This window comes from Aythya ferina, assembly GCF_964211825.1.
Source record: "Aythya ferina genome assembly, chromosome: 1".
Classification (NCBI taxonomy): Eukaryota; Metazoa; Chordata; class Aves; order Anseriformes; family Anatidae; genus Aythya; species Aythya ferina.
Genome location: NC_140296.1, coordinates 25,156,893 through 25,171,130, shown reverse-complemented (window position 1 = coordinate 25,171,130; position 14,238 = coordinate 25,156,893). Strand labels below are relative to the sequence as shown.

At 39.0% G+C, this 14,238-nt stretch overlaps 1 protein-coding gene across 4 annotated transcripts in view; it reads left to right on the top strand.

Moving 5' to 3' along the window:
* The window catches only part of DCLK1 (doublecortin like kinase 1), a 240,959-nt gene that overhangs the window by 215,512 nt on the left and 11,209 nt on the right, over nucleotides 1-14,238 (top strand). For 3 of the 4 annotated variants that reach the window (XM_084511577.1, XM_084511578.1, XM_084511580.1), the window contains one exon: nucleotides 5,032-5,145. In XM_084511577.1, the coding sequence (XP_084367703.1) occupies nucleotides 5,032-5,145 (114 nt within the window). Of the gene's footprint in view, nucleotides 1-5,031; nucleotides 5,146-10,883; nucleotides 10,958-14,238 lie in introns of all 4 variants that reach the window. The other variant, XM_084511579.1, reaches the window with a different exon arrangement.

The window sequence follows — 14,238 nt, the reverse complement described above, 5'->3', positions numbered from 1 at the left end:
TTTCAGGGATTCACACATGGAAATGCTTACTGTTAGCCACAAAATTAACTAGATTGCACTAAATTCCTAGTTCTCTTCAGGAGAAATAAGAACATGGCTGAGATGAAACAGGTGCTTAAGTATGAAAAAGGATACTTCCCTTGAGTGGGTCTGAGGCACACATGACAGATAACCTAGCAATGAAAGGCTCCTTGTGTGCAGAGGCAGAATGACAGACTGCTGTCACATCCAACCTCTCATTCCAGTACTCTCATCCCCAGCTTGACTAGTTGTGAGTACAGCCTCCCTGTACCTCATTCCCAATTTCAGAACAAAGAATTAATATGCTTGTCCCTGTTTACAAAATGTTCTGAGATACGTGTGTCCTGGGCAATTTTCTGCAATTTTCATAAAATATTCTCCTTTGCAGAAGACAAATGGCACCTGGAGTTTTCACTCTCCACTTCCCCAGCCAACCTGCTTAAATTGCTCTCCATGGCATCAAATTCCGGGCTTTATTTTTCCTTTCTGTATTTCAGTTTTGGAACTATTCATATAATGGTAAACTTGAAGCTAAAACATTGGATAGGGCAGCTGGATTGAAAAGCAGGCATGTGTTTTCTTTGACAATTTTAAGAAACATTTTCTCTCTTTGATCAAACCTTTGATAGAAGTATTCTAACTGCTTACACTGTATAAAACCATTTTGTAGATTGTAAATAACCATTCCACTTTATAGCTGCTTACTATGTGATTACTTGGTAAATTGCTGAGATTCCTGGAATGTACTTTGACAGTTTCAATAGGAGCCAACCCTCATTTCAGTTTCAGTTTTTGCTATAAAAATAGCTGGAATCCTCTTGGAAACTGCAAAACTTGTTATGGTCAGAGTCAGACCAGTAAAGCAGTTCCTATGTCAATAATATCCCAGCTGTTTTCAATTCAAAAAACAAAACCTGAAAAGATGTTGGCTACTTGCCACTGCCACAGATGGAGATCTTGAATTCTAAATGCAATTCAGCAGCAGTCCTTTGCCCCCTCCATTTAGTTTATTTGGATTTGTCTCTCACATGCAGTACACTTAGACCTGGAAACAAATCCATCAGTTTATACTTCCCCTATTGGGACCCCAGTTCCTTCTTTTACCTGCTCAAATTCTGTGAAAACCCAAAGAATTTTAAGAAGGGCTGGAAGCTTGAGGTCTGGCATTTTAAACGTTGGGAACTTTATATAACCTGCAGTATACTAGTGGCAAGTTACGGGACAAATCTACTCAATTGTCTGAGTACTAAGTATTTTCTTTTTTTTTTTTTTTTTTTTTTTTTTTACATCACTGAGCAGTGAATGCTGAAAGGGACTGATTGCATTCTGTAAATCCTTCTCTGTTAAAATAATCAATATAAAATGTGGTGTGCTGTTGCTGGAGGAGGAAGATGACACACCAGCTTCAAAAGAATTAGGGAAACTGTAGCCTTTATTCTCCTTAACCTTGTCTGCCTTGGAGATCTGTGTGAAAAAGAAATGAATAACCAAGAAGTAAATAGTAATAAACTTAACATTTGTAAGAAACTTAATTTAAAATGACATTTCGTATTCAGCAGCTGCTGTACTTTTGGTCACACCCTAGGACACTGCCCAGAGAAAAATCTCCTTGTAATCCCTAAAGGAAACAGCCAAAAAGCTTTTCCGGCACTTTTATTTGCTCTCATTTTCTGCTGGTATTTATATAATAACCTCTTCATTTGATGCATTCAGACCTGGGAAGTAAAACTCTTGTGACTGGCTTGTGAAGTGAATCTGAGTGCTTCAGGGCAGCAGGAGTCTGGGAATCCTGAACTTTGTTCATTCTTTTTAACACCCCTTTTTTTATGTCTTCTGCCATATAGAACACTGCAGATATGAAAACAGTATTTTTTAATTACTCAAATGATGCCAAGATCCTCTGCCGCATTTATTTATTTATTTACATGAATTCTTGCAAATAGAACATGAAAGGGATTTCGTGGAGCCTGATGAAAAAATAATAATAATTGGAAGATCCCAGGCACTTAACAGTGGCCACATGAAAACTTAAATTCTGGACCAGGCTTTTGAAATTGTCAAAGAATTTTGTCTTCACAGCTTCTGAAACATGCTCAGGAGAGCACTTCTTTCAGAGCATCAGCAGTCAGCATTCTCAGGAAATCATAACCCTTTGAAGTTCCCAGAATTGAGCACCAAAAATCACAAATCATCTTTAAAAGATCTTGTCCAGACTGCTACAGCTAAGATGAAATTCTGTGGCTGTAACCCACTGCAAGAAGTAGTTCATATTCGTAGAGGGTAACATAGGGGGAAGACAATTTTAACCTCTTTGAGGGCTTGCATCCTTCCCATCACAGTAACCCGATGAAATTCTTGTCAGGAATATTTAGCCTTTTCTCCAGTTATACAACTTAACCCTGCCGATTCTGCTGAATCTGGTGCGGTGATTTTTGTTTTTTTTATTTTTTATTTTTAACTTCCTGCCTTGTGTGTAGCTGTCATCTCTCACCCTTAATATCTATCTATTTTATTGTTGGTTGAAGTGATTCCAGGAGCCAGCAAAAACATATATTAGCTTGTTCACAAAGCACTTTGGAATTAAAAAAAAAAATAAAATACATTTTAAAAAAGTAAACATCAGGTAGCACTGACAGTAGTTTGAAAATGTCAAAATGAAAGAGTGATGCCCATACATAGCTATGCTACATCCTAAACTGAGCTGAAAAATGTTTCATCTGAATGCTGGAGCCCCAAGTACACATCTCTGGCAGATTGCCACTGGAACAGAGGGTGTGGTGCTTCACCAGTAAAATATTACCACAGTCTTGGTAACTATTGTCCTCTCTGTAACTTAGCCTTTTGACAAGACAACATGAAACTTTGGCAGGCTTTCATTGTCAAGAAAGCCAAGAGAATGATTTCTTTTTTCCTTCAGTGAAGAAGAGCTCACTTTATAGACTTTCTTCTGGGAAAGGCAAGGTCAGCGGAAAGCAGCTTATTTTTAGGGGTCATATACCACCGAGCCAAGACTCCCCAGTGCTAGACAATAATCAGCTACTGGGTCACATTGTTTTGTTTTGTGTTCTGCAGCTGTGTGCACTTGACCATATTTTGCCAGCTGAGATGTTTTGTTAAGGGGTGAGTGAGGGATCTCTAAACACAAACTCCCCAAACTAAATAAATAACAAACCCAGACCAACCTCCCTAAAGTTCCCATATGCTCACAGGGATCATGATTTACTGCAACAACCGTGTAACTCTTTGTGTGCACTCAGAGTCGCTGTAAAGCCAGAAGAAAAAATGTCTGAAATCTCTCTATATTCTGATCTTAGTCTGAAATCTCTCTATATTCTGATCTTAGTCTGAAATGTCTATATTCTGCTCTTATCTCGTTTCCCTGTTTTCTGCTAGAATTTTGCTTAAGTGGACTTTCAGGATCTTTCTCAATTGTTGATAGCTACACATACAAAGCAGTAATAGATGGATGCATATCAGGCCCCTGGATGACCAGGCACGTGATATCTTGCATATTCTGTATATTCTGCATGTCGTTGTCTGAAATCCTGCTTATTCTGCTAGCAGGGAAGTGGTGCTTTTTGCACGGACACTCCTGCTGGTTCCCTCTTGCGCACTGAATCAGGCACAAAGACGTTTTTTTGCAGTTTCTTAGAAGCTCCTGTCTTGTTTTGGTCTTGAATTCAACCTGCTGACTTGTGCAAAACTGCAAACTCCATTCTTTTTGATGGGGTTCAGCTTCTGCATGGAGGCTGGCTGCGTGCTTCGGTGCAGATAGACACTCCTGCTGCCAGGAGCAGGGGGTGTCAGCCAGGATGGGGCATCTCCAGAAGCTGCACAGCTTCAGGGCCAGAGCCCTCGCACAGCTGGCTGGCTGGGTGCACATGACAGGAGAACATGTGTCTGCCTGTACTTGGCCGTGTAGCCGTGTGTAACTTCTACCTCAGGTTTGCTCAAGCTGAGAACACGTGGTTTTTGGCAAAGAAGAAAAGGCCACCCACAGCTGACTCCAGGCCGCCTCTGCTGTCCTGCCCAGGCAGCACATACCTCTGCGTACCAGATGCCCCAAACTGACCTGCGAATGTTTTTTTATTTGTGATGTATTGTGGTGTTTATGAGGGCCTGTGTTCACCCACATAGCAGGCCTGGGCCAGGGCATGTCTCAGCTCCCATCTTGCCTGGATTTCCTCTCCTTGGGGCTCACTAAGCTGGAGCTGGGGCACTCGCCCAACCCCACAATCCCAGGGCTTGTCACCTTTATGACTGGTAAACATAAGGTAGCAACCAGAAGGAGTTCAAAAATTTAATAATGTAGAGTAATTCCCATAAATACCTATGGTGTGACTGGCTTGGGGAGGCCAGGGGCACAAGGTATAAAGTGCCTTGCCTCAGGTTAGATTTTGACAAATACCCAGTGCGTGCTTGTATCAAGCTCCCTCAAAATTGAAAGACTTCTACTCACATTGATACATAAAATCTTCCTTTCTTCTTGTATCAAAATATATAATTTAGTCAAAATACAGCAATTCTGAACTTGGTGTTTCATACAGCATTTGGAAATCTTTTCTGCACTCTACCACACCAGAAGCTTTGGGTTTCTGTAATCTCTTGGCTTCTTTCTACGTTTGAACTCATTATCTTCAAATGTATTTGATGAGTAAACAGAAGAATAAATTGGTCCTAGCTTATGCTTTGAAATATTAGTGTGCCTAAAAATAACCAGGCAATGGTTGTTAAGACCTGGTAGAAATAATAATAAAATATATTAAAATTATTTAATTAACGTAACCTAAAGTTTGAGAGAAAAATGTTGCGTAAAGAAGAAGAGAGAGGCTCATTCATTATGTAATTCAGTGTTCATCCTATAAATACCAAGACAATGACTGACCCATATTTCATTACAAACTTTTTTTTTAAACTTCACTGTATTGACAGGTGCTATCAGAATCACTTGACAAAGCCTTTTTTTTGCCTTTTCTCTCTGAAGTTTTGTTTTGTTTTGTTTCTCTGCAGGATGATGGTCTTCCAGAGAATGAACATCAGCTATCAGTAGCTGGGAAGATAAAGAAGCATTTCAACACAGGCCCTAAACCGAACAGCACAGCAGCTGGAGTTTCTGTCATAGCAGTAAGCATCTGAAATACACAGCTGAAACACTTAAATATGTGCCCACAAGACTGTGTGTGTTTAGGACATGCCACCAAAAGAGAGAGTCAATCTTTAGATAGTTCAAACAATTAATATAAACATAGACTGATAACTCTGTACAATTTCTCCATTGATTCTCCTTGTGAGTCACATTGTTATTTAACATCCCTAGGAGATCTAACTGTATGCACACTTCCACATTCCGCCAGAAGATTGTTGGACCTAACTCCAATATAGATTCTACACTTTGAATTATGGTTTCATGACATTTTACTTGGCAGCAGAATCTTCACATGGATTGGGGCAATACAGAGGTTGTAGCAGAAGGACAGCAGCACTTTACAATGAGTGAAAATTTCAGAACTGTAACAGAAAACCCATATGGCAACCTGAGCTTCTCTTCTTTGAAGACACCAAAGAGAGCTATGATGACACACAGCTTGCTGAGATGTGCCACCTTCGTGGTTGATGTTAGTCTAGCCACTTCAGGTTTAGCTGAGCATTAACATGTTGCTATTACATGCCAAAGCCACACGCAGCTTGCAGCCTGCTTCTCCTATGGGCAGAGTGACTTAATTGGGTAGAGACTCAACAGAGTTTCTTGCTGCCTTCTGTCACACTGCAACTGCAGTCTTGACATTCCAGGTCATAATGTGTGGGAGCTTCTGAAACCAAACTTGACCAAAATTTTGGCCAAGCTTTACTGAAGTTTCAATGGCATCCTCCGCATAGTATACATCATATGCATTTGTATTTTTTGCCTGAAGATGAACATGTGTATTAGATATACATACACACAGAATATATTCAGTGTTTTATGAGCTTATTCATACTAATGCCATTAAATAGTAACGTGCACATCCTTTACATTTTTGATACATCTGCCTGTGTTTGTAAGCTTTTCTTTATTATTCATGGTAATGTTAATGCTCCAAATAGTCACTAAAAATAATTGACACATAACCATTCCCATATCAGATTAGTCAGTGTTCGTTCCCAGCTTCCATAAATTGCAGGTGGTGTGACTGCACATGTACACTTTCTTGTACTGTTTCCACTTTCATGTTTCTCAGCTCAGCCCCTCCAGTGGTGAGTTAAATCAGCATGAAGTAAACTCAGCTCAGCACATGCAATCTGGCTCACAGGTGTGAACTGTTTGTACAGCAGAATGGATACTCTCTCAAAGTTACTTGGTATAAGTACTTAAAATTTCAAGCTGTGCCTCTGTCATATTTTTCTTTACTCTTCCCAACCCTAAAATTCCTCAACATGGAAGCAAGTTGTTCCTCATGCTTTTCTTAGATTTTCTCAGTCATCGGCTAACATAGTCAGCTTTTTTATTTTTTTATTTTTTTTTAATTTTCATTTTTAAGCAATAATACTGCAACAACTCTCCCACAACTAAAACATCACATACCCATTGCTCATCTGAACTGCAGGTATGTTCTGTATAGACTAGCTGAAACTGTGTTCCTTTCGAATGGACTGCCAGCACGCTTGTCCATGAGAACTACTGCTCAGATCCTCCATGCTAATGACTTCAAAGCTTAGAAGCAAGAAATGATGCCTCTGTCCTCATCCATCCGTGGCCTCTGTTATTTTTTAGTTTCCCCACCCTCCTCTTTTATTTTTTTCTTTGCCCTAGTTGCTCTGCCAAGGAATTGTTTACAGCAGTTTGACACTTGAATAATGAAAAAGGCACTGTAGTGAATCTTTCCACTGCAGAACATTACAAATCAGGAAAAAAAGAAAGTTTGTTTATATTTTAATGGCTTTTATTTATTTTGTAGAGTTTGGAAATTTAACTAATTATTTTTAGTGATCATCTCTATGAGTGAGCATCATACTCTGGCATGATTAACCCTGCAGGTTGGCCTATAAAGTAGAAATATTAAGAATATTTTTACAAAATTCAAAAAGTGGTTTGATTAGCTTGTGTGAACTAATTTCTAAAATTCTGCAAGATAGGGGAAATTACAGACCTCTTCATGTTTTCATAATGATCCAAAAAGCTAGGTAATATTGATTTTAAAAATAAATTACCTTTAATAAGTAAAATAAAGCCAAAAGCAAGACAACAAAACCTTTAATTGTTGTTTCTGCATTTGAAAGTGTATGTAATATACATTTGGCATGCATGTCATTAGGGTTTTGCATTTGGGAATCTTCCTTTTAACTGTGCAATATCAAATATCATAGAAGTAAATCTCATTAACTAAGCCTGCTCTGCGTTTAGAATTTTCAAAGTACATACAGATGCTGAAAAAAATGTTCAGCAATGAAGATGTGCACTAAGTATATTTTCTACAAAAATATTGTTTTATTGTTCCTGCCTGTATGTTTACTGTAACTTTTTGAGTGAGTGCTTGTGTATATAATATATAGAGATGCATTCTATATATTATGTAACACATCTGTGTCTGTCTGTGAAAATGTGTTAATATGTGCATATATTTATAGAGATTACTTAATAGTTATAAGTATTAGAATTATTTTGAGTTCTCTAACTCTATTTATGTACAGAGAGAGCTAATCTGTGGTATTTAGTTCTTAATTTGTCCTCACACTGGTATGATACTATATGCCTGTTTTCTTTTGTGGTAAGAAGTAACACACCTCAAAGATCTCAAGCAGTATTTATCATATGCACCAATTAAAACTCTAATACGAAAACTAAGCTTATAAGACTCTAATACAAAAACTGCATTCATAAGGACGTTTTTGTGGTCAGTTTGACTGGGAGGAAGTTTGAAGCCATGTGTTTTTTACGTATGTGTACTGTGGCTACTGCTTCCTTCAGCAATGTCCAAGTACATTGTATGGACTCCTTTTGCTCAGGTGTACGCTTGCTTTGTTGATGTAAAAGTTACCTCTGACCATTCAGGATGGAGACATCCTACAAGTTCTCACGCATGTGTCCAGACTTTAAGTTTGTCCACATTTGGAAGGATTTGGCCATTTGGACAAACTACCAGAATGAACGTGTTGTGCATGCCTAGGAAAGTAGCTCCTTTGCTGATGTAGGAGATGATTTCTCAAACAAAATTAACTGCACCGGCAAAGAGACTTTTCTGTTCGTACATTAATACTTCATTAAAAGTTCTGCCAGCATAACTATGTCAGTGGGGAAAAAATTCCCTTAAACCAACATAGCTTTGCCAGCAAAATTTTAATTGGAGAGCCAGCTTCTAAAACAGCAATAGAATTAACAAGTGCCTAAAAAACACTGCTTGCTGATGGGAGAGTATGTAGGAGAAAGATCTCTATACTTGCCCTGTTCTTAAACTCTTGTCATAAGCATTAACTACTGGTCACTGCGGAAGACAGGCTGCCAGGCTAGGTCCCCATTGGTCTGTGTCAGAATGGCCATGTTACTGCTAAGTACGTGCCAAAAGATTTGCAGGGTCAGGTTTCTCATACAGCTTATTTTGTACATCTGTGATGGTGTTTATAAAGACACTGCAGTAAAATCACAAAAACAGGCCTTCACTAAGTAGTCTTTTTCGAAATTTGGGACTGGAATTTTTCATTCAGTTCTTCAAGGATGTCATCCCATGTTTTATTTGGCCACTAAACAATAATCTGTGGCTGTACACTGTAGGTTTTAGTGGCAGTGTCTTAATGCCAAGAGCCAAAATCGTTTTTTTTCTTTTTTCTTTTTTTTTTTCTTTTTTTTTTTTAAAAAGAATACTTTCACAATCCAGAGGTGTACCATAATTCTGTATATTAACTGAGCATCATTCAGTTTGTGTTCTCGTCTAAAATGTTAAAGCTTTGCCTGTATGTTGTCACTTATGTGCTTGTATTTTTGCCATTGTTAAGACAGAGGAAAAGACTAACGATAATGTAATGCTAAGGTTGTTTGAGGTCTCTGTCTTGGCAATGAGAGTAAATTCCAGCTGGAGACTCGCAGGAATGGAGTAGGACAGAAAAGGAAAAAAGCTATGCTGGAAGTTGATGCAGCTTTCTGCCTCTTGCAGGGGGCCAATGTCAGCTGGGGATGCCAAACTGGGGCTGCTGCCTGCAGCCAGGCAAGGGGAGGGCAGTGGATGGGTCATTGCCATGCCTTCCGCTGAGTATAAAACCAAATGACGACTTGCAAGTGGCATTTTTAAAAGGGGGATTTCTTGGGTGGTGTGGAAGAGAAGCCAAGTTCAGTCTGTTAGTTTTGCTTGGCTTAAAGATGAACCCGTGACTCAGATGTCACTTCCTATCCGTTGTTTGTGTTGTTCTGGGCTCAGTGTGTATCATCTGTTTTTTTAGTGGAATTATTTCCACACTGGCTAAATTGTTTGAACTCTTATTAGAAAGCTAAGTCCCCTGATTTTAGCTATCTTACCTTTTTGCTATCCGATTTTAGAGCGATCTTTTTGATCTGCTTTTTAAGAAAGCATCCCTTTTATATGCTTATATGCAGTATAGTATGTAGCCAGTAGATGGCAATAGCAGACCAGTGTAGTTAAGGCAACAGAAAATGAACTATAGGTACAAGGTTCTCATGTTTTAAACAGGAAACGTCCTGCATATAATTCTAATTAAGATGAAACAGGCATTGTTTTAACAAAAAAGGAATAAATTCTCAAATTCCACACTTGCAATATAGTCATCAAGAAAAATTTAAATTTGCAGTTAGCTCGTAGCTACCCTTTAAGTAGTTCATAACCAGAAGCGTGTTGAACCATTTTCCTGAATTTAGAATTAGAAACTGTTCCCAGTGTAGGAAATATATGCCACGCTCTTACTGAAGCACAAAATGGCCTTTTCATAGGGAAAAATGTGAAAAGCATCACAACTTCCAGTTTTAAAGTGGGCAGAGTGTCTCCCTCAAGATATTTACCCCTAAAATCCTATTTAACTCAGCTAATGATGTCTCAACCGTTTGCTAGTGCAGCACCAGGAGGGTTAGAGAAAACAGCCTGTTTTCTTTGTTCCTATGCACATTATTCTTGTAACGATAAACTAAACTTCAAAGATCTATATTCCTTAAATAATACCTCGAGCACACTTTACTGGACACAATGTTAAGTTCATTTCCATTTTGACTTTAATTGGTGCAATTTTAAACCTAATAGTTTTGTACTGTTATCTTTTTGAGCATGAGGTGTAAGCTGAAATGATAAACAATGTTATTCATGGCTCTGAGTAGTCCTCTCCAAGGTTAACGCATTTTTAGAAATGAATTACCATGATTGATGGGGTATCAAAACCTGATTCTTTTCATCTTTACACATTCCATGATTATGAAGCAGTCTAATTTAAGCCTTGTGTAGTCTGTCTAGCCTGCTCCTTGTGATGGTTGCACTGCATTTTTTAGAAATTATTAAACCTCTCAGTTTAATTGCAAAAGATAATTTTCCATTACTGGTATGTGCAACTTAAAAGGGCACTTCTGTCTTCGGAGGTAACAAGATATTTGTCAGACTTTTAAATGAATGCATTATGCATTAAGTAACCTATTTCACAAACTCCATTTTAGCTTGAATAAATTGGCTTCTAATTTAGGAAGACAGACTCTAAAGTTAGTATCTTTTCCTTTTGTTTCTTTACTTTTTTCTTTTCTTTCTCGTCTCCGGTACATAGCTTTAGGATGCTAGATAAGTGCCTTCTGAAAGTGAAAACAGTAAATATTGCACTTAAATAAGGAACGGCTTGCTCTGGAGTCTTAATTCTTTAGCCTAATGTCGATCCACTGAGTTGCCCCGTTTCTCTCTGCTCAGCTGGACCACGGGTTTACCATCAAGAGATCAGGGTCTTTGGACTACTACCAACAACCAGGAATGTATTGGATAAGGTATGAGATGGTGCAGCGCCAACAGTCAGTGTTTCCATGGCAACGTGCTGGCAGTCTCCATTAACCAGTTCCTTCGGTGGATAAACATGCTTTTTGATTTGTTCTCCGGTCCATACGCTGCTTTTATCGGTTTCGTTTGAATCTCGGTTGAGATGCCACACACCTCCCCTCTCCCCATTCCCTCTCTTCACCCATCCCTCACACCCACATCGCCAGCTTTCTCTCCATCGCACATGCTCAGTCTCAGTTCCCCTTCTAGTTAAAAGGACAGTGTATATAGAAACCCTTCCAGATATGCTGGGGTGTGCCCCCCCCTCCTATTGCTTCTTAAGGCATCCGCTTCCTGCCTGCTCCTGCCTCTAAAGGCACGGAGCAGCAACAGGCTCTCAGCATATATATTTTCCTCCTTTTTTTCCATGCGAGATGTGGAGCTATATACTGTCGTTTTAAACCCACTGAACACAATCCTTACCTTAGATGGAACAATGCATTTGCAGAACGTAGTACGTAGAAACTCTCCCAAGTTCAATGAAATACAATGCATTGTATGTGCTGGTAAGCTTGTGTTTCTAACGATGCATTCTTTCTATTTTGTGTTTAAAACCCTTCTGATACCTATTTCTTTTTCTTTGATTTTTTTTTTAATATTGCATGAGTCTTTTTAATATATTTTTTCTTCATTGTGTAACTGTGCCAGGGTTGTCGTTAGCTGGCTGTATGATAAAATGGGTCTCTGGGTGGGAGGGGGTTATTTTGGAGCGGGGGCAAGGAGGGATCCTGTTCTGATAGCCCACACGAGGCCCACACACCTCCTCAATCAATCAAGGGCCCTGCAGTTTCCATCAAGTGGTTATTTGCTGGCTTTTTTCCTCATTATTACTCACAAGACCTGGGTTTTGATAGCTAAGGAGATTTTTATAAGTTTCTCACGAAAGCTGAGTTTTCTAACACTGTAATGATTCAAGCCTTTAAAAACTCGTCTGTGAGGTATTTGGAAAAAATCAGCAAATTAACCACATTGGCGAAACAGCAGAGCTGATCACTGCAAGTGTTCCAGTGAAGCAAAATTCCACCCCTGGATCATTTCACTGAGTGCATGGATCGGGCTGCAGCACAGTTTCCATAAAACCTAGCAGTTCCCTGAGCGCACACTGAGGATTAAGTAGATTGTGATATGGATGTTCTGGGGAAAGAAAAAAAAAATCCTACTTCTCAGCCAAGAAGTAGAAAAGTAGTTCCCATCCATCATTTAAACACTGGCTGGCAGGAATTGAGCAACTCTTCCACTCCGAGTGTTTGAATGTGTAGCAGTACCTGTAATTCTAGCCTACTGCACTTGTCTTCATGGCTATAACCTTCTGCAACCTGAAAAAAAATAATAGGAAAACATGCTTTGTCTGTTTTGTCCCTTGGCATCATTCTTCCCAGGCTCCAGTCCTGTAACACAGCTAAGTGAGGAGACAGCAGCACAGCAGCTGTGCTTTTTGGTTTTGCTCTTGAAGAAGGGGAGAATGGGTCCTGAGTGCCCAGCTTCAGCCAAGTGTGATAGCATTTATCTTTTCCACTTCCTAAGGAAAGATGGCATTTTGTGTCAGGCAGGACTTTGTCAAATAGCTGCAAACGTAATGCCTTTTCTGTAAAACAGAGGAAAGCTCACAAGAGCTTCATCACTGATTTATCTTCCCATAGTATAATTGCTACCCATGATCAGTTTACACTCCTTTTCTGCTTTGCTACTTTTTATTTAGCTCCTCCCCCGTCCCTCTCCACCAAAATAAATACATTTAAAATCTGTCTTTCCATTTGTTATATAGAGTATTGGATTTTTTTTTTTTTTTTTTAAATCCAGCTTCAGGGAGAGCAGACAACCAGAAAGGAGCCTGTGCTAGAGACCCGTCTCAGATTGGCCTTGACTCAGTTTAACTGCACAGCCCAGATTTTGAAACAAACCATATGCATTTTGGAGAGGTAGAGGGAAAGACTCCAATCCTGCAACTTGGTAAATAAATAAACTCTATAAAAATAATAATAAAAAAAGGCCATTTGACTAAAGCACTAGTAATGGCTGCCATCAGCATACAAAATGACACATCCCTGAATAATGGGCTGGAGCAGATGGGCGATAATCTCCCGTATTCATACATAAACTGCTCTGTTTTCCAGCTGGGGGCAGTAACAACAATGTTTATAATTAGTGCTTTCTAAACAGTGCACCTAGTGTGCAAAGGCAAATTGGGAGAGCAGGGCTCATAGGCCTAATTAGGAAATGCTATAACAGGGGTAGCTTAGAACAAGCCCTGGTCTGTATTTGTTCCTCTTTCATCTCCAAAAAACAAGCAACTGCTGTAGTGACCAGCATTTTAGTATAAATAAAACCATTTTCGATTTAGCAATTGTTTACTTTTAGTGGTAACTGCGAGCACAAATGCAAAGCATATGAAAGGTTCATCAATTTCGATCTATAAAACAGTTAATTTGTCACAGGCCCATGAAAATTAACCTGAATTCACAAGTACAGCGAAAATGAAAGCAGGTCCCAAGGAAAATGTAATGCTCCCTTTGTTAGTGTTAAACTATTCATTTCTTCTCCGCTCCTTTGATCATTTTCATCCCTAGTTTCTAGCAGTCTTCTAAAATATCTTTTTAAATAGCACTATTTCCTCCTTCAATCAACCAGAAAACCTTTTCCTTTCTCTACCTAAGACTTTCCTATTCAAAGTGCCTCTAAATCCTAATTTTCCAACTGCTCATTTTGCATTCTGTTTTATTTCTTGTCAGGAAGATAATATGTGCAAGTGTTTTAAGTGACAGGACTTTTTCGAGGTACTAAAATGCAACAAACCTTATGCCCAGTAATAGTCGTTGTAGCCAGTATAAAATACAATGGATAGAAAACCTTTCAATATTCCTCCAATATAAGGAGCAAACAAACAAACAAACAAACAAACAAAAAATACAGGGGCCAAATCACTGAAATCACTTAGACCCAAAGATGATAGGTTTGGTCGAGGCTATTCTTGATAGCCAGGAAAGGCAGCCTGGGGATAGGTGGATTCTGCCTATGGTGCATTCCCATGTTCATTCACCCTAAATTACCAATGCCAACTCAAGTTAAAGACAGCAGAGATCACCCATTTCTCATCTCTGAGAAGTATTATGTTTGGGATTGTTTTTTCCGCCAAAGTCAGCCTGTTTGCTAATAGGTTAATTTCCAGAAGGGTCAAAAGCAATATATTAATCTACAATTTTCCTTCTGCTGGAACTTAGCACAAAAAATGACC